The following is a 23,119-nucleotide window of genomic DNA, read 5'->3' as shown; positions in this document are numbered from 1 at the left end:
TCAATACATCCTTTTTAAACAAATAATTCTCTTGATCGATTTCATCACACAGAACTCAAGAGTATGCAACATAAATGGCAGCTATGAAAAAAATTACTAGGAAGGTAGCTGCAGATATTCTAAGCAACTTTTCCCACCAGGATATTAAACTGGACGTGGTTTTATAAAACCTAGAAAACAAGAAAATGGACAGGCTGGTGCACTGAGGAACAAAATAAATATTGTATTAAATTAATGCAGGTGTAAATAATGACAATTAAAACGCAGAACTAAGTATCATCTCTGCCTATGTCTTTTACAGTGAAACACAAGACAAAGATACAAAGTGCCTTACAAATCTAACACCACAAGAAGGCATTAACATTTAGGAATGGAGTGAACAGACTGTCCTCCATCTCAGCCAGAACCCTCTCGTGTACCTCACACAGAGGATACAGTCACGCAAACAACGGATGCTGTACAAATGAACGTGCACAAAAAGAGAACAGAAGGAGTTCTGTTCTGTTGGAGATTCTGTTTCTTCAGACTTGACATGTGGCAAAGCAAAGGTTTTCCTTGTTGATAACACAGGTAGATGGTGAAGACAGAAGGAATACGCTGGGGCCTCCAGAGAGGGCATGTAAATTCAAACTTTTGAAAAGCAATATCTTGGATCTGTGTAGTGATGAGAACTGGTAGGACTCAAGGGTTCAGGCACAGCTCATGGGCCTTTTCTAGCACAGGTGAGAGTCAAAGTACACTACTGGAATTTCAAAAAAACAAAAACAAAACAAAAAACAAAACACAATAAAACCCACTCATGTAGTTTTGCAACTGCAACATCAAAATCTAGTTTATACTCAAGAGAAAACAGAGAAGAAAAAACAAGTTCCACACATGATTCGGTCGTAGAGAATTAGTATTAAAGTCAGCCCTTAGGACTAGGTTGACCCAGCGTACCCTGGAGAACCCAAGGGTTTCACTTTGAGAAACACAACATAAACCAAATCCAAACTCAGTCACAGAGCACTCAACAAATGCTGTTGTCTAAATGTGGATGAAGTAATATTTAGGATGTACTAAGTCTTAGAAAAGATACTAACAGGCTATGGAAGAGATGATCTAGAAGCAAAGAAGACATGACGCCCGGCCTCTGGGAAGTTCACATTGGTTCCAGCCGCTACATGAGGAATAATATATTCAATAAAAATAGCAAAGTGCACAGCAAGTGAATAGTGTGTTACCACTTATGTGAAAAAGAGAAAGAAATAAAAGACATGCTTTTCATACATATTTCTACATATATTCAGAGATGGTCTTTAGAAGACCACATAAATAAAAGGCAGGGATGGTTGCTTCTGCAAAGGAAAACTCGACGGCGAGAATGGAATGAAGACTTTTTAATGTCTTCTCTTAGATCTGAATTCTGAATCACGGAAAGATATGAATTCAAAATTCAACAGCACTTAAGTAAAAAGAAAGAACTGCTAAAAATAATACCAACACGATATATATCGACATCAGACTGCAGGGCAAAGGTAAGTAAATCAGAGGTAAATACAATGAGAGAAAAGGGACTCAAGAGTTATCGTCCACAATTTTTAAAAATGCTGACTTCTCCTCATAAACTAAAATCACTTGGATTATGAAAATGTATTTTCAGCTTCTGAGGAACACACTGACTGGCATCCCTCCTTTTGGCGGCTTTTCCAGACTGTCCACACCGTCGCGGTCCTCCGGTACCTTATACTATGACGCTGCACTAAGTTGTAATAATATATTCTCTGACCCATCTCTCCTCGATGCCACGAGCTCCTTGAGGAGAGCTACTTTGTCCACTTCAGTCACGGCCCAGCAAAGTGCTGGACGTGCAAGGGCACTTCCTAAATGTCTCTGCTGAACGAATGAATTGCTTAAAGCAAAACACAGCCCTCAACTGTCTTCTAAAAGGCCAGTGAGTGACAGCTGTGGAAATCTCAGGTGTGATATTTACTGGCTCGGGCCAGTTACTTTATCCCTCCTCTCCCTCCACCGTGAAATGGGGGTAGCAACAGTGCCTACCACAATACAGTTGTCACAAGCATTACGTGACATTGTGTGTGAGGATGCCACATGGCTGTAACGCTGAGAGGTAAAATGGAACAGACACTGCAGTAACATACCTCACCTTAAGGTGTGAGAGTAAGAGTTTTCAAGTCAACCAAAGTACTGGGGGGCTAAATAAGGTAATATCCTATACAAACTATCAGTCCATTCTCTATGCTTCCTACGTCCTGGTAGCTGTGGTGGATACCAAGCACTTTATAAATACTACACGCCTTGGGGCACCTGGGTGGCTCAGTCAGTTAAGTGTCCGACTTCGGCTCAGGTCATGAGCTCATGGTTCATGGGTTCCAGCCCTGAGATGCGTTCTGTGCTGACAGCTCGGAGCCTGGAGCCCGCTTCGGATTCTGTGTCTCCCCCTCTCTCTGCCCCACCCCTGCTCACCCACTGTCTCTCTCTCTCTCTCTCTCTCTCTCTCTCAAAAATAAACATTACCAAAAAATTTAAAAACATTACACATCTTATTGAACACACCCAAGTCACTAAGCAGTTTAGTTCCGTGGCAAAATTTTAACTTCCACCATAGTATTCCTTCAAAAGAAATCACTCACAACCACACTCACATGACAAGACTCCACACACTCAAAATAAATAGAAATAACATACTTAAATATTGCTGCAACACTGGGGCTCTCAATAACACAGACGACAAATAGAGATGCTGGTGAAGCCAATGGGCACTTCTGTAGGAACTGACCACTAAATCAGGGAATCTCAACTTGTTTTCCTAGGATGAGCGATAGACAATTTGGAAGTGTCCTCTCTCTTTCTCAGGTGCCCGTAAGTCTGAGGCCCCAGTCATGCTGAGGCCCCAGGGTTTCCTGGCAGGTGACCCCTGCTTACTCCTTGCTTTGTTCTCCTCTTCTCTCCTGGCTTCCACTTTTCAGTGCTTGGGCTTCTCACATCCGACATCATCTGCAGTTCGCCTGGCCCTCCGCATTCCTCTGGTCATGCTTACCCCTGACGAGCCCAAACCACAGGCTGAGAATCCCTGCTTTAAGATCAGGAATTTCAATGCTGGATTACGTCTCCTCAAATTGTAGATCTGGAGAGGGATCGTGAGAAACATAACTCATGGTTGCTAGATGATATAATAAATTTGCAGTAAGAGAAAGAGGCAAATTATGTTTATGTCCAGTTACCTCTGCAGTATAAAGGGTGATCAACCATTTGGTTTGCCTAGGTTTGTTCTAGTTTTAAAACTGAGAGTCCATGTCCTGAAAAACCCCTTAATTCTGGGCAAATTGAGAGAGATGGCTGGTCACCCTAAGATGCTCCAAAAGTTCACTAGTTTTACAAAACAATTGAGTGGGATGGACAGCATAATGAGACCTGCCTGGGCTTATCCAAACTAATTAGATTCCTTTAAATTTGGGTTTGTCATGAAGTTTCATTTCTATCTGAATTAGAAAGAATTAGAGGGGTGCCTAGGTGGCTCAGACAGTTAAGCATTAGACTTTGGCTCAGGTCATGATCTCGTGATTCATGGGTTCGAGTTCTGCATCGGGATCTGTGGTAACAGCTCAGAGCCTGGAGCCTGCTTTGGATTCTCTGTCTCCCTCTCTCTGCCCCTCCTCCACTCGCACTCTGTCTCTGTCTCTCTCCCTCTCAAAAATAAACATTAAAAAAAATTTTTTTAGAAAGAATTAGAAATCTTCATATAACCTTCTTCTTAGTTCAGGGGTGCCTGGGTGGCTCAGTTGGTTAAGCTTCCAACTCTTGATTCTGGCTCAGGTCATGATCTCAAGGTTCATGAGCTTGAGCCTGGGCTCTGGGCTACAGTGTGGAGCCTGCTAGGATTCTCTCTCTCTCTCAAAATAAATAAAATAAACTTAAAAAAAATAAACCTTTCTTCCTAGTTCAATCAGCTGGGTGAGGTCTTTCTACCTTTTGTCAATACAGACATTTGTGGTGAAATGAATGTTAGTGGACAGGTTAAGAGTAAGGATCAATGGTCAGGCTAGCGGGCTCCAAAGCCTGATTTTTGTCAGGTATGTGCTCTTGGGCAATTTACATGATCTTCTTAACCCTATGTTTTCTCTACTATAAAATGGGGAATATTCCAGTATTTATCTCTTTGATTTTGTGGGGGAGAGATTAAATAAGGAACTGCCTATGCAGTTAACACAGTGACTGCTACTCAAGTTCTCTATCATCTATCCATCTGTCATCCATCCATGTAACTCAACTTGGTCCCCTTTTGCAGGGAGGTGTTAGGATCCGGAGCAATAAAAATTTAGCAGAGAGAAGTTACGTCCTCCTGCCATCCCCAAAGCTGTGGACCAGGGCTGTTCCTCAGTCTCCTGGCAGACAGTGAGAGGAGGCCCCTTATCGCAGGTGGAGGTAAGGAGGAGCCCGTTGCTCTAACAGCCAGCATTCTTCACAGTGAGGGGAGATTATAGCTGATGGCTTTCTTCTTGTTAACTTTTTGTTTCTTTTTCCTTCAGCTTCCTCACCCCTGCTAATATTCTTACCATTTTGTTTCTTTGAGTTCATATCTGTGGTGTCACATTTTTCCACATCCATCATTCGCACTTCAAAAAAAAAAAAAAACAACAAATCATATTTATCCCCATATAACATAACTCTACATCCCATGCAGTGACTCAAGTTTAAATTTGCCAGGTTCTTAGGAAACATTTTTAATCCTCTAGGAAATCTGGTAGACTTCCAAATTTATTCCATGGGTTCCAACCCCTGAGGTCAATTCAACAGTTTAGGGCATATTCTTTTGCTGCTAGATTTCTTTCTTTTTTTTTAAGTTTGTTTGTTTGTTTGTTTGTTTGCTTAGTTGTCATCTCTATGCCCAGTGTGAGGCTCAAACTCACAGCACTGAGATCAAGAATCATATTCTCTCCTGACTGAGCCAGCCAGGTGCCCTGCTCCGAGATTTTTTTTTAGGAGTATATACTTTTATTCTCCATCCTTCTCTCAGAGAAGTACACTCCCTCAGAGTGTACTTTATTATACACTAGTTTTCTAGTCATTCCTAATGCCAAAAATTATTTTTCATGGGGAAATATTCAAAATGCAAGGTGGCAATAGTCACTTCCTTGGACAAATCAACTCCATTTCAGGGTCATCATATCATTGAAACTTCATCTTTACATTCTGGCTCATTATCTCAGTTCTGTTAAATACGTATTCTTTAGAAACAGCTGACCTCCACTCAATTACACCACTTTCCCGTATCCACTCACCCTATTAAGGGGTTGTGGGGAATTTCTCAACCACCATTGGAATTCCCTTCCATCCTCCACTTCCCTATTTGACCTCAGATAATTCTACACACAGATCATCATTGGATCCCCTGGTATACTTCTCAAAGTATTGGGGAAATGTCTACTTTGAATCATCTTAAAATGGGAGGAAATTATTTGAATAGATTCAATTTCCTGGATTTTAATTGTTCCCATGGGCAAATAGAGAAACACATGCAAATTATTTCAAAAACTATATAGCACCCTCAACCAGAAATCTTATAAAATACTCTATGGTAGGAGTATCACAGCTTTACAGGAAAAACTATCTTTATTCCTTAGGGTGCCCAGAAACCAACTCAATACAGCAGTACAACTAATGCAAGACTTAAATTCAACCGAAACCGACAGGTATTTTAGCTTTTCCTCTCCTACTCTAAGTCTGTGGTTATTTGCATGACGGAAAGAAATTGTATGATGCGTGGTCTTCTTCACCCTGTGTACACACCCATTCTCCCGCCCTCACCCCCATACACACGCTCTTCACCCAGCAATCCTGCTCGGCCTCACTGCCATCTCTACTCAACAGTGGAATGTCTTTGGGACACGCTGCAAAGGCAAATCAGGTTTCCCTGCAGCCGTGATCCAACTGTCACCCCCTTGGAAATGCTACTTCAAGGGCTCACTGCCATCCTCAATGTAAGCACTGGTGCAGAACAGCGAAAGGAGCAGGACTGGAGTAACGCATGACACACAGGTTCACACGCTAGCACAGCTAAGACCTACTTTGCATAACTGAAAGCTGGCCTTAGAAGTGAACGCTAATAGAAAGGCAGCATTTTATAAATCATTGTTTCCTAGTGGGGCCACCACTAACATTTGGGGCGGGAGGGCCTCCTGCTACATGGGACTAGCCCGCACATTACACAAGACTTAGCAGCCCTGGCTCTGCCTATAAGAGCCACTGTGACAACAACAGCCCCCCATACGCTTGCCCATATGCCCGGTGGGCACCACTGCAATAAAAGATATACCATCTTGTTTCTTCAGACAGAAAGTGACAGCCGGGACCACGACAAGAAACAACAGGATGGCTCCCAGAATCATGAAGTGAGTCCTCTCATTTGCTGGAACCAGAAATGGTTCTGAAAAACAAAAGAGAAAGAGAAACTAAAGATAACATTTTGACGGGAAGGGGTCGAGAGAATAATTACCCTTGAAGATTAATTCAGATTAGCTTGAGGTGGCCAAAAGTGCCAGGCCAGCGAGTGGCCAGAACAGCGAGATGCCTTCGACATGGGAATGGGAACAGCACGGAAAAGAGAAAGAAGCCCGGGCTTTGGACAGACGGGCCTGGAGTTCAATTCTGCTGCCACTCCCTAGCTTTGAGGTCTCAGGCAAATCCTTTAACCTGGCCACAAAATGGAAATGATAATAAATTTATTGCGAGGCTAGCGTTTGTGAAGTGCTCACCACAGCAGCTCAGTACCACCTGGGAGCCTCATTATTCTCCTCGCATTCTTTAATGCAGAAGCCAATGGCTTGCTGTACGTGGTGGAGATGGGACATGAAGGCCACCTGGTCCTGGCAGAGAGCTCCTGCCTCCCCGTACGTGTGGCCGCCACTAAAGGCCATTTCAGGCTACCTTTTATTTCTCAGTTTGAACATCTCGGGCCATCCAATCACTGGTACCTGTCACCAATCTGTCTGGGGTTCTGTGCAGGAGGAAAAGGGGTTCCCTCAGCACATGATGCTCAGATACTGCTAACTCCCATCTCCTAACCATTAGTCATGATCCCTGACGGCCTAATTCAAGCTTTAAAACCACACAGTGGTCAACCTTTCTTTAAGAGCTTACAGTTTACAACCTGCTTATATCTGTTTTATTTCAATCTCAAAGTAAGTTGAGTTAGGCATGTAAGATATTAAAATAAAATCACAGGTTATAGATGAGGAAACAAACACCAGCAATTAGGTGAGTTACTGTAAGCCTTCCCACAAATAAGCCGTCATAAAACAACTTTTAAATGGCAGGAGCCCATGAGAGCAGCCCCTACCAAAGTGACTCATAACCCAGTAAGAGCATCTCTTTAAGTTTCTAAACTTTTTTTTGCTCTTTTCATTCATAGGACCAATCCGGTATTAATTACCTTTTCCTATTGTTTGACCTTTCCACATAATTTCTTAGTTTTTTTTTTAAGTTTATTTATTTACTTTGAGAGAGAGAGAGAGCGAGAGCGCGCAAACTGGGGAAGGAAGGGTAGAGAGAGGGAGAGAGAATCCCAAGGAGGCTCCACAATACCAGTGCAGAGCCCAAGTGGGGCTCGAACTCACAAATCATGAGGTCATGACCTGAGCCAAAACCAAGAGTCAGACGCTTAACCGACTGAGCCACCCAGGCACCCCTCTTAGTTGTTTTTTCTTAAGTAACTGAAGCTTTACTGATAACATCTAGTAGAAGAGGGGGCGTTGAGAAGTGCTTCTCAGAACACCTCTGGGGTTACGTTAACATCGTACTCTCCTGTCTCTCTCTAAAGGTCTGAGCCTCTCACCTGTATCCCACCTTACCCACTTCTGTAGGGTAGTAAGGAAAACAATAACGGAGTCTGTGCAGGCAAGAGTCTCAAATCCCCCTCACACGCTGTAGCTTATTTACCCCTAGGATAACCCTGCCTGACAGGTTATTGCTGTAGAGGGAGCGTGACACATGCAGAAATTGAGTCTCTTATGTCTTACGTGCTCAGCAGACTGCTTTGAGTTGGAATGTCATAGACGATATCTGGGGTTGGGGGACACATGGGGAGAAATGACCTGTACCATTTAGAATAGGATAGATTTCCATTTGCTTGCTACCAGAGAAACCCTGGAAAGAAAGGAGTAGCTCTGATGTGCTCAGATCTGGACTCCTGAAACCCTGCCTGTGTTGAGTCCTCCTTTCAGATACTCCCCCAGACCCCCTCAGCCACAAGAGCATTTCCTACATGGAATGGGGTTGCCTTATCTGTTTAACTTTTCCTTTTCCTGGAGAGCCTGAATGGTGTCTTACTTTTCTATGAACCCCTGATAACTAGAACATAGGGCGTATTCAATAATATTTGCTGAATGCTTATTAAATAGCAATAGACTCAGATGAGTGGAGGTGAGGAAGCATTTTTTAAATATAGTGTAATACATACATTCATCTATTTAACACATGAATGCCTACAGTGAACACGCATCGTGCTAGAGGCCAGGGGACAGCAGTAGGCACATTTTAGTTGAGACATTTCAGAATATTACCTGGGATGACCAACTCAGCAGTACTGTTTCCCTCGGGACTTGATCTCTGAAGAAAAGTGCAGTAGAAAATCTCGTTAGCCGTTGTGTTGATTCTCAGCGTGCTGGTCACATTGAAAAGCTTTGTCTCCATGTTGGAAACAGAGATGATGGTTTTGCCATCCAGGACTTGATGGGCACTGTTTGTCCAGATGACTTCAGCGGTCGGGTAACCCTCAGCCTGACACACTAGTTCATGTTCAGAGGTGACAGGATCCACAGAAATTCTTTGGTTGATTTTTCGATATGGGGCTAGGTCATGAGCAAAAAGAAGGCAGGGCTTTTATTTAGGACAAAACTATGTATGTAGCTTGGTGCTGTCTACATTAGAAAAAGTATCAATTCTGGCTGATTCTCAGAGAAATAACCTTAATGTTCAGACGTCTCAGCAGTGGGGAACCCCTGTTAGTTCTGTTTCAACTCTTTTTTTAAATTTTTTGAACATTTATTTATTTTTGAGAGAGAGACAGAGAGACAGAGTGTGAGTGGGGGAAGGGCAGAGAGAGAGGGAGACTCAGGATCTGAAGCAGGCTCCAGGCTCCGAGCTGTCAGCACAGAGCCCAATACGGGGTTTGAACCCATGAACTGTGAGACCGTGACCTGAGCTGGAATTGGATGTTTAATCGACTGAGCCACCCAGGCGCCCCTCCTTCAACTCTTCTATTCACAACTGGGCTAAGTTTGAACTTACAGGAACAACTACCTTGCCATAAAAATTATATTGCTTTTATTTAGACTTCAAGTAAATGTACAGGTTAATTTAAAGAGAAATGTCTTCCTGAAACCAATAGTCTTTCTATCCAAATATAAAGTATGTCTGTCCATTTACTCAAGTCTTTGTATGTTTCTCAGGAAAGCTTTATAATTTTTACAAAGGGCCAAACTATTTCTTCTTAAATTTATTCCTGGATATTTTCTTTTTGTTGCCATAAATCTATCTTCATAACATTGAACCTCTTCAGCTGGCCAGCACAGTTTTCTTAGACTTTATTTAATAAACAGAAAATCTGATTTTCATGTGCCACTCACTTTTTTTTTTTTTTTTACTATTTTTCTTCTTTTTTCTAAATATACTTTATTGTCAAGTTAGCTAACATACAGTGTATACAATGTGCTCTTGGCTTTGGAAGTAGATTCCCATGATTCATTGCTTACATACAACACCCAGTACTCATCCCAACAAGTGCCCTCCTCAATGCCTGTCACCCATTTCCCCTCCCCCTTCCCCCTATCGACCCTCAATTTGTTCTCTGTATTTAAGAGTCTCTTATGGTTTGCTTCCCTCTGTTTGAAACTATTTTCCCCCTTCCCTTCCCCCATGGTCCTCTATTAAGTTTCTCAAATTCCACATATGAGTGAAAACATATGATATTTGTCTTTCTCTTCCTGATTTATTTCACTTAGCATAATATTCACTTTTTCAACTGTAGGTCAAGGACCAGAAATTAGGTATGAAAAAGAGCATGATATCATTATAAAAACTGCTATGTGTTCCTGATAATACTTTTTAAAGGTTAAATTTATTTTTGATACTAAAGTAGTTTCAGATTTACAGAAAGATTTACACCAAAGATAATGCAGAGTCCCTACATACCTATCACCCAGTTCCCCCACTGCTGACATCTTACAGTACATTTGTTATAACTAAGAAGCCAATGTTAGTACATTACTATTAACTAAACTTCACACTTTGTTATATTTAACTAGTTTTTCCCTACAGTCCTTTTTCTATTCTAGGATCTCATCCAGAATTCCATATTATGGTACTTACTTTTTTGAACATTTTTATGCTATTCTTTATTTATTTTTAAAATCTATTTATTTGGGGGGGGAGAGAGAGAGAGAGAGAGAGAGAGAGAGAGAGAGAGAAAGGGAGAATCCCAAGCAGGCTCTGTACTGTCAGCACAGAGCCCCACATGGGGCTCAAACTCACGAACCATGAGATCATGACCTGAGCCGAAACCAAGAGTTATATGCCTTAACTGACTAAGCTACCCAGGCGCCACTATGCTGGCTATTTTAATAAATCCTTTAAATAATTATTACACTCAAGATATAAAGTTTAAATTTTAGACCATCGATTAAAATTTAGCTCATCAGTTTAGGACCCTTTTAGGATTAAGATACCATGTGTACTGACTATTCTAGTAGATTGTTTAGTCTATTTACATCACCTAAGACCTTTATTCATGTTTTTTCATTACAAGCATGGTAACGAGCCATTATTATGCTGGTAATCTTTATTTTATTTCTAATGCTTCAGTGAAATCACTAGCGGTTCACCCAGAGCCTTAACTTTCCATTCCTTTACTAAAGGCCTAACAATGGCTTTATAAGATATATTCACAGAAATTTGATACAAAACAACCAGAAACAAAACTGAAATAATGATGTGATGTTTTTGTGCTCTTAATGAAACCACAAATAGAAACACTGGAAATCAACATAATGACAATTTCAAAACACATAAAGAATGGTTCTCATGAGTACTTGGGTCCTCAACATTGTATCTGTTATGTTCAAGAATTCTTTAAGAAAAATAAATCCACTGGGGCACCTGGGTGGCTCGGTTCTTGATTTTTGGCTTGGGTCATGATTTCAGGGTCATGAGACTGAGTCCCACGTCAAGCTCCGCATTGGGCGTGGAGTCTGCTTAACATGGTCTCTCTCCCTCTACCCCACACACTGCTCTTGCATGCACTCTCTCTCTCAAAATAATAAATAAATCAATCAATCCACTGATTATATACCTCCTGCAATAATATTACCATAACAGGTTCTAGTTCACATAGCACAGAGCTTGATCTCTGGACAATTTCAGTTTCAAGAGTAAAATCACAGATAATGGTAAAGGATTAGAGGTAAAAAGTTTGCTTTTTTACTGTTCTATTATAATTTTTAATGGAATAATAAAGGAGAATGTTGCTTCATGCTAAGAAAATGTATAAATGTGGTATACCTCTAAGTGCCCAATAAATAAGTGCATTGGTTCTACTCATGGTTAGATATCCACAGTATCAGCCTCTAAAGTAGGGCACATGTATTTGGGTATAAGAAGAAAATACGAGAACTTCCACTTATACATATTTTTATCATAATAATTAAGAAATAATCTAAGCTTAAAGCTTTGCTAATTGATACTGGGGCTTGCTTCATATGCCACATGAGGGTCATATGGGAAGAGGGAGGTTTTACAACACCAAAGGGAGAATAGTGACTCATTTTGGGCTTATTATAGATTATCTAATTTTAAGTAGACTGAACCTGCTTACAAAATGAACAACTAATTAAAAGTTTCTCTGCAGAGAAACTGAAGATGGAAGATAATACTAAGAATTCAAGCACAAACCACAAGGAAGTGGCAGGAATGACACTTTATGAAGTTAAAACAGTAAATGCCTAATTGGACCTGACAAGGTGATGGTTTGAAAAACCTAAAGACTATAGATAATGCTGCTATAAATACTGGGATACACGTACACCCTTGAATTAGTATATTTGTATCCTTTGGGTAAATACCTAGTAGTGCAATTGCTGGAGCATAGGGTAGTTCTATTTTTAACTTTTTGAGGAAACTCCATACTGTTTCCTATAATAGCCAAATTATGGAAATAGCCCATATGTCTATCGAGTGATGAATGGGTAAAGAAGATACGGCATATATATACACACAACACACTACACACACACACACACACACACACACACACACACACACCAGAATATTACTCAACCATAAAAAAATAATGAAATATTGCCATTTTCAATGACATGGATGGAGCTAGAGGGTATTATGCTAAGTGAAACAAGATGGTCAAAGACAAATACCATGATTTCACTGGTATGTGGGATTTAAGAAACAAAAAAAATGAGCATAAAGAAAAGGAGAGAAGCAAACCAAGAAACAGACTCTTAACCTATAGAGAACACACTGATGGTTACCAGAGGGGACGTGAGGGGAGGTGGGTGGAGGGATGGGTGAAATAGGTGATGGGGATTAAGGAGGGCACTTGTGATGAGCACCTAATGTTGGATGTTAAGTGTTGAATCACTAAATTGTACACCTGAAACTGAAAAAACCCTCAAGATTGTCAAGACCATCCACTTTGTTAACAATGAACTTCACCTTGAAGTATTAGCTAATGATAGTGAATCATCATAATTAGCGAGGCATTAAAAATATGGTATGTTAAATTTTTATTCCATCCTTTAAAATTTTCTATTTTTGTACATATTTTTAATGTTTGTTTTTGAGAGAGAGGCAGAAAGAATGTGAGCAGGGGAAGGGCAGAGAGAGGAAGACACAGAATCTGAAGCAGGCTCCAGGCTCCCAGCTGTCAGCACAGAGCCCTAGGTGGGGCTTAAACCCACGAACCCTGAGATCATGACCTGAGCTGAAGTTGGATGCTTAACCGACTGAGCCACCCCAGAGTCCCCTATTTTTGTACATTTATGGAATGCACAATGCAGTAGGTTGAACCATATAAAATTAGCGATGTTCAACTTCTTTTACCTTTTAAAAAAGTCAATTTCTTAAGCTATATCCTTTATATTAGCACAAGTACATCCTTTATAACTACACATACATATTAGCTAATCTACTTTATTGATGGGGTAGGTTACCAAAAACATTTACAGACTACTGGTTTACTAGATATAGAGCACACATGTGCTAATCCAGTGGTCATATCAAGACCAAGAAAAGTTCACAGTAGTTTTGAAGTCAATATACAATTCCATATGTACCCTGGAGGGATAAATACAAGGGGTAAAACCTGGTCATTAAGGACAGAGACTTAAGAGCTAGATTACCTGAGTTCAGAACTTGGCTTTACCACCTAATAGCTGAACTTGGGTAAATTACTTAATTTCTTTAGACCTCAGTTTCTTAAAAATATTTTTTTCAATGTTTTATTTACTTTTGACACAGACAGAGACAGACTGCAAGCAGGGGAGAGGCAGAGACAGAGACAGAAGGAGACACAGGATTCAAAGCAGCCTCCAGGTTCCGAGCTGTCAGCACAGAGCCTGACGCAGGGCTCGAACCCACAAACCGTGAGATCATGACCTGAGCCGAAGTCAGACGCTTAACCAACTGAGCCCCCCAGGTGCCCTGGAGCTCAGTTTCTTTATTCATAAAATGAGAATCACACCATACCCATCACTGAATCCAAGATGGCATCTATTGAAAGACACACTTAGATTGCAGAGATAGTTGAATATGAAAACATGCATCCTCCTACCCCATGATGGACCTCCTACCCCATAGAGTCATTTGAAGATTAAGTGAGTTAAATAGGAAAAGTGCTTAGGACAGGGCCTGGGATGCAATAGCTACTACATGCGTGTCAGTTACTACTAGGACAGCTACTAGAGCTGCTGCCGCTCCTCTCCTTACTACCTCTACTTAAGGGTCCTCAGACAGTCTTCTTCAGAAAGTACTGACAATTCCTCATGAACAGACTCAGAAATAAGTTTTCACATATTCAAACTTGTTCATGTTTCAAAAAGGTTAGGCTTATCCTATTTGAGGAAATACTTCATTCATTCATTCGATAAATATATTTTTTATGTTGTTTTCATGTTTGTTTATTTATTTTGAGAGAGAGAGAGAGAGAATATGAATGAATGTGTGCATGCACAAGAGAGCCAGGCAGGGCCAGAGAGAGGCAGAGAGAACCTCAAGCAGGCTCCATGCTATTAGCACAGAGCCCACTGTGGGGCTCGATCTCATGAACCATGAGATCGTGACCTAAGATGAAATCAAGAGTCAGATGCTTAACAAACTAAGCCACCCAGGCACCCCATTCAACAAATACTGTGTGTGTGTGTGTGTGTGTGTGTGTTCTTGTCACACTCTTCTTGTATGCCAAGTCCTAGGGATAAAACAGTGATTAAACAAACCAAAATCTCTGCCTTTGTGCGAAATATATTCAAGAAAGAGGAGAGAGATAACAAACAGAACAGGCACATTTATATGATGTGTTAGATGGGGATAAGTATGTTCTGTGATACATTAGATGGGGAGGAACACTACAGAGAACACCTAAATGGGGATGGCTGGTGAATCTGGGGGGAGAAATGGGGTTGGTGGGGAATGACAACATGAATCCTTGGTTTGTATGAACAAATGAGCTTTATCAGGGTAACTATATAATAATTGAGTTAATCTAAAACTAAACTCTTACACATTTCAGTTTTGAAATGCTTCCCCTTTAAAATCCCAGGGTGAGTAAACTCTCTGTGGGAAAGCTGCTGTTAACTCAGGTCGACAGTGATGGGGAGAGGAACCTGACAGCATTACTGTGAAATCATTTGCATATGGAGATGACTCAGGAATTCTAACCTGCTTGAGTTGTGAAGCTCATGAAAAAGGACATTTCCACGAATGACTCTGCCTCAGTGCATGCGAAGCTTGGTGGCTGGCTTGCTCTCAAGTGTAGTTCAACTCAACACCCAAGACCACTGTGTACAGATGACAAGAGGGATGGGACTAGGGTGCCAAATTTAGTAATTTATAATACAAAATGGAATGGTCAAAACAAATCAGGGTGCCTGGGTGGCTCAGTCAATTGAGCATCCGACTCTTGATTTCAGTTCAGGTCATGATCTCACAGTTCATGGGATTAAGTAAGCCCTGTGTTGGGCTCTGAGCTGACAGCATGGAACCTGTTTGGGATTCTTTCTCTCTCTCAAAAATAAGTAAATAAACTTTAAAAAACAAAAATAAATCAGACCCTCAAACCTGGATGTTCATCTGCTTTGTTCCATTAGGAACCCCTCCTTGGAAAAACCATCAAGGCTATAAGGTTTTCTATTATGTTGAACCATAGCAAAGGAAGTCACAGATCAACAAGGGACATTACAGAGCCCAGAGGACCTAAAAGAACACTCACACTCGCTACAGGACAACTGTTCCACTCTCTGCATACCCCCTAATGGCTGATGAGAGACCCTCTTTTCTGGAAGCAGAAATTTATACCCTATACTTCCTTTTACCTGACCACAGGGTTTTGCTGTTTTTCTCCAACCCAGATCCAGCCATGCTGGCCATTCATGGGGCTAAGTCTTGATAATTTCTTCAATGCCATGAAACAGTTAGTGCCTGATATTTGCTGACAGACTGAAGGAAAGTTGAAAATCCCAACCTGGGATCTCACCAGCTTGCTGTTCTGGGGAAGTATATGGTAAAATATAATGAAAATTAGATCTACTTCCCAAGACAAGTGACATCTTCTTGACAACAGTAGCACTAATTGAGCCAGAATCAGAGACTCAGTAATGTGCCATAAAATATATGCATTTCCCCGAATTCCTACAAAATTTTGATTTTGAGTTTATAATGATCAGTTATCCCTTTATGATAAATATAAACTTTTTCTACTTATAAAATTGATCTTCCAATGGAAGGTGGGTAAACCAGGAATGGAAAGAGCAAGGAGGGTAATGATTAGATTCTGGTCACATACTAAAAGATCATCATGTAAACAAAAAAGGCAGGCAGATAATCTCAAAACTATGACTAGAGAGAACAGATTTCAGCTTAGTATCAGATAATAATTTCAATAAGCCTATGGACAGGATGTTGCTGTGGAAAGCATATGAGCAAAAGATCCCTTGGGGGAGATTTCTGTTCTTTGGGAGTTTGGATTAGTTTCTCTTACTTGGGATCCTTTCATGTTTCAATTCTGTGAATCTAAACAGTGAAAGCAGTAGGGGTCAAGTAAAGTGTTGAAGGTGTTTTCCTTTTCTTAGCTAGTGGCAATGCAAAACTTTGAACCTAAGTGACCTGATGACGTATCTATGGGTCAGTACCCAGGAATTTGATATTCACAGTTCCTCTGCAACACTCCAAGATAACAGTGGTACATATTTTCAAGATGAATATATGCCCAATGAGCCTAGTTTACACTGTCTCTGAAGAATAGTTTCCTTTGTATATGGTAGGATTATTTTTTGCCTACATAGACTGACTTCAAGTCTTTCTGAATGTAAACCTTATAGTGGGGTTTGTTTTTAACATATTAATTGGGACTTGACACAGAGAGGCATGAAGGAAGGAAAATGATGGAAGACTTCATAAAATTTTAAGAAATTATAGTGGAATAAAAAAATTCCTGGAGGGACACATGAACAGTGGTTGCCATCTTTGTGTGCCATGGAAAATGGCAGTGGATGGAGGAAGGGCACTTTTGTAATTCATTTTACTCCCCTGCATAGTATCTGAATTATTTGCAAATACATATATTACTTTCACAATAATAAAAAAGTAAATACTAGAAATTTATATTTAGGAGAACTGAAGAAGGGCCCTGCCATGTTTGGCTCTAGATTCCTGGGGGCTGTTGAGTAGGAAGCGTTCCCATAATGCTCCCTGATGAGTGTGTGAAGGAATGAATGAACAGACTGCCACCGTGGATATCGAGGTCCACTTGCAAGAAGGAAATGTTGCCAGCACCAGGACACGGTTTTCATCAAGACTGGGCCCTCTTCACCTGGGGACTAGTCTTACCATGAACTTTCAAAGTAATCCGCTTATAGTCAGCACCGCCATAGCCAATCAAGCAGCAGTAAACCCCGGCATCCTCCAGGGTCACATTTGTGATCTGAAGCGCGGCCTTCCCCAGGAAGAGCTGGTCCTTCAACAGCTGGGCCCTCTGACTGTAGCTTCTGTGCTGAACTTTCAGGTCTTCCTTCCCTTGCACAAACTGAATGATTTTCTTATCCTCCATTTCCCAGTAGACGATCAGTGAAACCAGGTCTAATTGTTCTTCTACGGGGAATCTGCACTCCATTGTCACATTGCTGCCGTACTCTACCACATACAGGTCCTTGGACACTGTGATCGTAAACGCTGGAGAGAAAGATGATCAGTCTTCAGAAGATGGGAAACTCCTCAAAAAATTTGCAGACTGACGCAGGGTTTATAAACACTTTATCTGGTCACTTATGTGATCATTATGTTCAAGGACTTACTTCCCTAAAATACATATTTTATCTAGTGACTTTGGAGCACACTTTGGAACCCTAAATCTCATCCATGAGTGAGAATAGTAAAATCCACTAAACGAGCTGCTGTCCCCAAATCATAAACCTGTATTACTGTAGAAATATGACATGGTGATGGTGTACTTATAACCAGGAAGACTTGGTTTCATACGGATACCCCCATAATGTCCTTTGGTTGGATACCTATTTACCTTCTAGACAGTCTGAATGATAGATTCCAACAGTCCTCTTTTCTTACTGTCCTAAACTCTTGACCAGCTGTCCAGCCAGAGGTACATGGGTATGAAGATTTAGGGAGGGTCTCAGGAGGATGCCAGTACTGTGTTACCCTGGCACTTTCAACGTATACCATAATTCTTCTGTAGAATATACTCACTGGGAAAAGCAGGTTGCAGAGGAAGGTGGATATAACGATCCTGTTCTTGTTTAAAATAAATGAATAAAAGTACATACATAGACCATTTCCCCAGATATTTTCAGGAATTATCCCTGGGAAATGGATAATGGGTAATAGACAAGTAGCTAATGGATAAGTTTTCTTTCTTTCAGTTTGACCATATTCCCCGTATCTTTGGCCAATGAAATGGGTTTATGAAATAAAGAAGGAAAAACAGAATGTTCTCTAAAAAAAAAATGACATCCATTTAAAATAATTATTTTAGTTTTTAACTTATGGTAAAATATTTCAAATATAGAACCTAATGAAACGATCTGGTGTCTTACCTTTCAGCAAATGACAGTAGGCCATGAATGCAAAGACACTAAATATCCTCATTTTTCTGGAGTGACCGAATTATGGAAAACACAAAAAGAAAAATGCTTTATTCAATGATGACAGGTCTTGGCAGTTCTCACTGAAATAGTCTTCTGATAACCAGACAATGCCTGATTCATAAATGTGGAAGTACAATAGGGAATTTAGAAGTTTAATACCTTTACTTAATATCACAGTCATATAAAGCAAAATGGAAAAAAGTTACTATGGTGAGAATCTTTATTTATTATTATTTTTTTGTTTCAGAAGTTGAATTCAGTGATTCATCACTTACATATGACGCCCAGTGCTCATCCCAACAAGTGCCCACCTTAATGCCCATTACCCATTTAGCCCATCCCCCCACCCAACATCCCTCCAGCAGCCCTGTTTGTTCTCTGTGTTTAAGAGTTTCTTATGGTTTGTCCCATTCTCTCTTTTTATCTTATTTTTCCTTCCCTTCCCAGAATCTTTAAATGTAATTACAAGGTCTGAAAATAACTTATACTAGAACTCAAAAGACGCCAAGGAGAAAATATTACACTAAACCCTCTCAACTATTTCATGTTTTTTCTGCAGTGGAACATATCTGGAAATCCAAACCTGCCCTGTGAAAAATTTCAAAGGAGAGTCTGACTTCCACACCTCCCACCTTTTAACTCTTTTTTTCCCCCTCCATGGCACCTGAATATTTTCATCCTACCCTTAACTACTCAAGCCTTCCATATCACTATCCCAACCACGCCACTTCTCTCCCAGGGGCCATCCTTCTAAATCTCCTCTTCTGTCCTTCACTTATTCTAAATTATAAATCCTATTCTCTCAATAAAACTGGTTCTACAAGTAGCAGGAGTGAGAAGGAGAAACAGTAGGCTCCAACCAATTCATACTAAGATGTTAATGACTCACAGTCACTCTTTCTATTCTTTATTAACACATTCTCCCTCTTGTATTATACATGTATTTACACACTTTGAGAAGTCAGTTTTCCCTCTTAAGGTCTCTTTGACCTCTTGTATACATACAAAAACTCACAACTGATCAATTAATCTATGCTACACATATATAAGACAGAATATTTAGGCTAATACACAAATAGCTCCTAAAAATCAAAAAGAAAACTACATACAACTCAACAGAAAATGAGCAAAAAGTTCTAGCATACAGGTCAAAGAATAAGAAGTACAAATGACATATAAACACAGGAAAGAATGTTTAATCTCAACAGTTTTTAAAAAAGTATAAGTTTACATTAGGTACTATTTTTCACTTATCAACCTAGCCAAAATTATAAAGATTCCTAATAATTAGTGTTTGTAAGAAATGGACAAATGGGTTTTCTCACTAATGGTAGGAATGTGAAGTTATACAACCTTTTTGGGATGGCAATTTGGTAATGCCCATTAAAATTTTAAATGTATATATGATATATGAGCTCTCACCTCCTCTCCTAGAAATATATCCTACAAGAACACCTACATAAACAATACATGTTAACTGATGATACTACTAACACTAGCCCCAAACTGGGGAATACTCCAGAAAGCCTAAAGGGTTAAATAAATTTTGTTATAGTCATACAATGTAATACCACTAAGGATAGAATTGTAGTGACTTTGCAAAGCTGTAGAACATAATTTGCAGAGCAGTATATGTAGCAGAAATCTACTGTAATGAAAACAAAGAAAAATCTGTGTGTGTGTGTGTGTGTGTGTGTGTGTGTGTGTGTGTGTGTGTTTAGACATAGGAAATACCCAGAAAAATCCATACCAACACGCTGATGGTGATTATCTCTAGGAGTGAAATCAAAGGGATGATAAGCAGGTTTTTACCTTTTTATAATTTTTAAAAGAAAGAATGGGAGAAAAAGAAAAAAAAAGTAGATGATCTTACTAATGATTTCTTTGGTGCTTCTGTGTGCACATTTTCAAATAAATGGATATGTTTCCCTTTATTTATCAGAAAAACATAAGAATGAATTTAGTGAAGCATTTCATCCTGCCAACCTGCAGAATGTTTGTGAGGCAGAGTAGCAGAAGGGACAGAACCCTGAAACCTCAAGCATCAGAATTGAGGGAGAATAATGATATTTATTTTCCTGTTTTTTTGTTCATTATTAGAATAATATAAACACATTGAAGAAAATGAGAAAAGAAGGGAAAGATCACCCCCTATTCCATTACTTTAACCTGGGAAACAATTGCTAATGCCAGGACGTATTTTTGGTGTCCAAGTGCAGTGGGGTGGGGGTGAGGATTGCTGGTCTCCAAGAATGCTGTCTTTGAGCATCCCACAAAGCACAGGACAGCCACCACAGCAGAGCAGTGTCTAGGCCATGCTGTCAACAGTGCTAAGACTGAGAAACCATTCTAGCAAATATTTTACCTCTAGTCCTTTTCCCTATGAATTTTTTTAAAAACAATTATAACCTTATCCTACATTTAACACTCATTTTTTTTCATTTAGTATTACAATACAAACATTTTCCATTTTACTGAATGATATTCCTAAGTATCTTACTGTTTCCATAATGGTTACTTCCCCTATAGTTAGGCATAAGATTGTTTAAAAATATCATACATATTTGTGTATAGAGCAAATATCTGGGAAGTGCCTACTGTGTGCTCAGCCCCATGCTAGGTCCTAGGATAGACTTTCCCCAAGTGGAATTGTTGATAGAGGACAAAGAACATTCTGGGACACCTGGCTGGCTCAGTCGGTTAAGTGTCCAACTTCTGATTTTGACTCAAGTCATTATCTCATCGTTCATGAGTTTGAACCCCACATCAGGCTCTGCACTGATGGTGTGGAGCCTGCCTGGGATTCCCTCTGGAACATCAGGGCAGCTGGTCTAAGAGAACACTGACATCTTCCTCAAGTAAGAAACTATGATGGTATATCTGGATTCCCCAACAAGAGCATTCAAAGAGCAAGGAAATTTGAACTAGGAAAGAAATGATGGTTCATTCTGGATGGGGAAGCAGGTTTGTGCCTGGGGAACTCAGTATAATCCTTTGGAACTGATGCTACCCCCTCCATCTCCCAACGGTAGCCAGGGTAGGAGGAAAAGATGGAAAAGAATTCAAGCTTCCTTTCTCAATAAGTAGGAGTAAGCAGTGTCTTGATATCTGTTTGTTTTAGAGTTTCCTTTGACTTTTACCTGATGTAAATGAACTATAATTTGATTTTCAAAAAAAATTTTTTTCCTAGAGTTTGACAATGTAACTCCAAAATGAAAATCCACCCCATCAATAGATCAAGAGAGTTGACCTATTAAACCCAGCTAAACCCTGTGCCCAACTCCCTTCCCTCGGTCACCCTGAGACCCTCTTCTATGATTCCCAGGTGACTTCAAATCCCAGCAGTACTTCTGTGGCTTCCTGTAAGACTACACTCTAACTACTGTCCTGTAACCTCTGCCTACTCTCTTCCACTGAAAAAGGCTAATTTTTTCTTTAGACTATCATAGTCCTTAAAAACTGCTGGCAACTTCAATGGAAAGTGGCACTATCCTGAAGGTGATTTTTCAATTTGCCTCAAAAGGTGGCTCAGTGGGTTGAGCCTCTGACTCTTGATTTTGGCTCAGATCATGCTTTCATGGTTGGTGGAAATCGAGACACATGTCAGGCTCTGTGCTAATGGTGCGGAGCCTGCTTGGGATTCTCTCTCTCTGCCCCTAATCCACCCCCCAAATAAAATAAACATTAAAAACATTAAAAACTTAAAAAAAGGGCTTTAAAATATTCAGGCTCTTTGCCTAAGTAGTTAAGCTTACAAGAGTTTGCCTGAAGGAAATAATCAGCAATATCCCAGAGATTTACATTCAAAGATGTTCACTGAATGGCTAAGATACTTAAAACACCGTAAATAATCTTTATGTCCAGGATGGCATATTAATTTTTCCTGGTTACCCAGTAACATGGAATGCAGCCAGTAAAAAAACTTTATCTACATGTACACACACATATACATACACATATATACACATACATACTGTGAGTATGTGTGGGTAGATATATCACATTTTAGAAGACTGTTTAATCCACAGAAAATCATACAAGGTATTTCTTAGATGCAAACAAGGTGAAACAATGTGTTATAAGACAAAGACCATCATCAATGTGTCCAAAGGCTCCATTTGGAGCCTGCAGTTCTCCTGCAGGTCCTCAGCGCAGGCAGCGCGAAGAACTCCTATTGAGGTTTCCTGGATCTTACAGTAGGAGGGGATCCTTAGGAGATGCAGGTGTACGACGTACTCAGAGAGCAGCTGAGGATGGACGAGGACCCAGGTGTCCGACCTCCAGCCTAGGAATTTCCCCCTAGACTCTGATACCTAAGTCAGGACCATATTCAGGAACGCGCGGAAACTTATACTTAGAAAAACTGACATGAAGCAAAACTGAATCCCACCTGGCGAAAGGCCAAACGTTTTAGCTTTTCTTATTAACCTATGCAGCTGATCTGCTCTATTGCCCCATCCAACCAGCAACGCTTTCCCTCGTCCGCCTCCCCTCTCCATTCCAAAGGTCCACAGAGCATTTTTTAAAGCGCCAACCCCAACCGGGACAGCCAGCGAATCCCGCGGTGGGCACCCCATGAGGGAAGGACGCTCCCTACCTGCCGGCGGGGAGACTGGCGGTGCCTCCGCACGCGGTGGCCCCGGAGCTGCTGCAGCAGCAGGTGGCGCGGGTTCTCGCGCTAATGAGCTGGCGGGGGGCGGGGCGGGGCTCCGCCCCACCCGGCCGCAGCCCCGCCCCTG

The 23,119-nt window shown here is 40.6% G+C and overlaps 1 protein-coding gene across 2 annotated transcripts; it reads right to left on the bottom strand.

Moving 5' to 3' along the window:
• Window positions 1-200: 200 nt before the first annotated feature.
• Window positions 201-23,066, bottom strand: CD274 (CD274 molecule). 2 transcript variants are annotated; one of them, XR_005782870.1, is made up of 8 exons: window positions 22,978-23,066; window positions 18,330-18,385; window positions 17,110-17,451; window positions 8,562-8,849; window positions 6,317-6,427; window positions 4,557-4,616; window positions 2,689-3,127; window positions 201-742 (listed from the first exon to the last, which is right to left on the bottom strand). XR_005782870.1 is itself a non-coding variant. In XM_040449489.1 (7 exons), exons 2-7 carry the CDS (start codon window positions 18,379-18,381, stop codon window positions 3,105-3,107), a joined length of 876 nt encoding a protein of 291 aa, XP_040305423.1. In that variant the 5' UTR covers window positions 18,382-18,385; window positions 22,978-23,066; the 3' UTR covers window positions 2,525-3,104. The 2 variants fall into 2 exon arrangements, 1 of the variants encoding a protein (XP_040305423.1); XM_040449489.1 differs by lacking the exon at window positions 201-742 and having other exon boundaries at window positions 2,525-3,127.
• Window positions 23,067-23,119: the final 53 nt, after the last annotated feature.

The sequence above is a fragment of the Herpailurus yagouaroundi genome, unplaced genomic scaffold, assembly GCF_014898765.1.
Source record: "Herpailurus yagouaroundi ecotype Mexico unplaced genomic scaffold, PumYag 199, whole genome shotgun sequence".
In the NCBI taxonomy this organism is placed as follows: domain Eukaryota; kingdom Metazoa; phylum Chordata; class Mammalia; order Carnivora; family Felidae; genus Herpailurus; species Herpailurus yagouaroundi.
The sequence above is the reverse complement of the archived record's forward strand: the minus strand, read 5'-3'. Positions and strand labels throughout refer to the sequence as shown.

What these genes read in the sequence shown, in the direction of transcription:
- CD274 (XM_040449489.1), bottom strand. Translation starts at nt 18,381, where the DNA reads ATGAGGATATTTAGTGTCTTTGCATTCATGGCCTACTGTCATTTGCTG. An exon ending in TGCTGAGTTGGTCATCCCAG is followed by an intron (nt 6,428 to 8,561) that starts GTAATATTCTGA and finishes TTTGTTTTTCAG; the next exon opens with AACCATTTCTGGTTCCAGCA. An exon ending in CTGTCTGAAGAAACAAGATG is followed by an intron (nt 4,617 to 6,316) that starts GTATATCTTTTA and finishes TTTTTTTTGAAG; the next exon opens with TGCGAATGATGGATGTGGAA.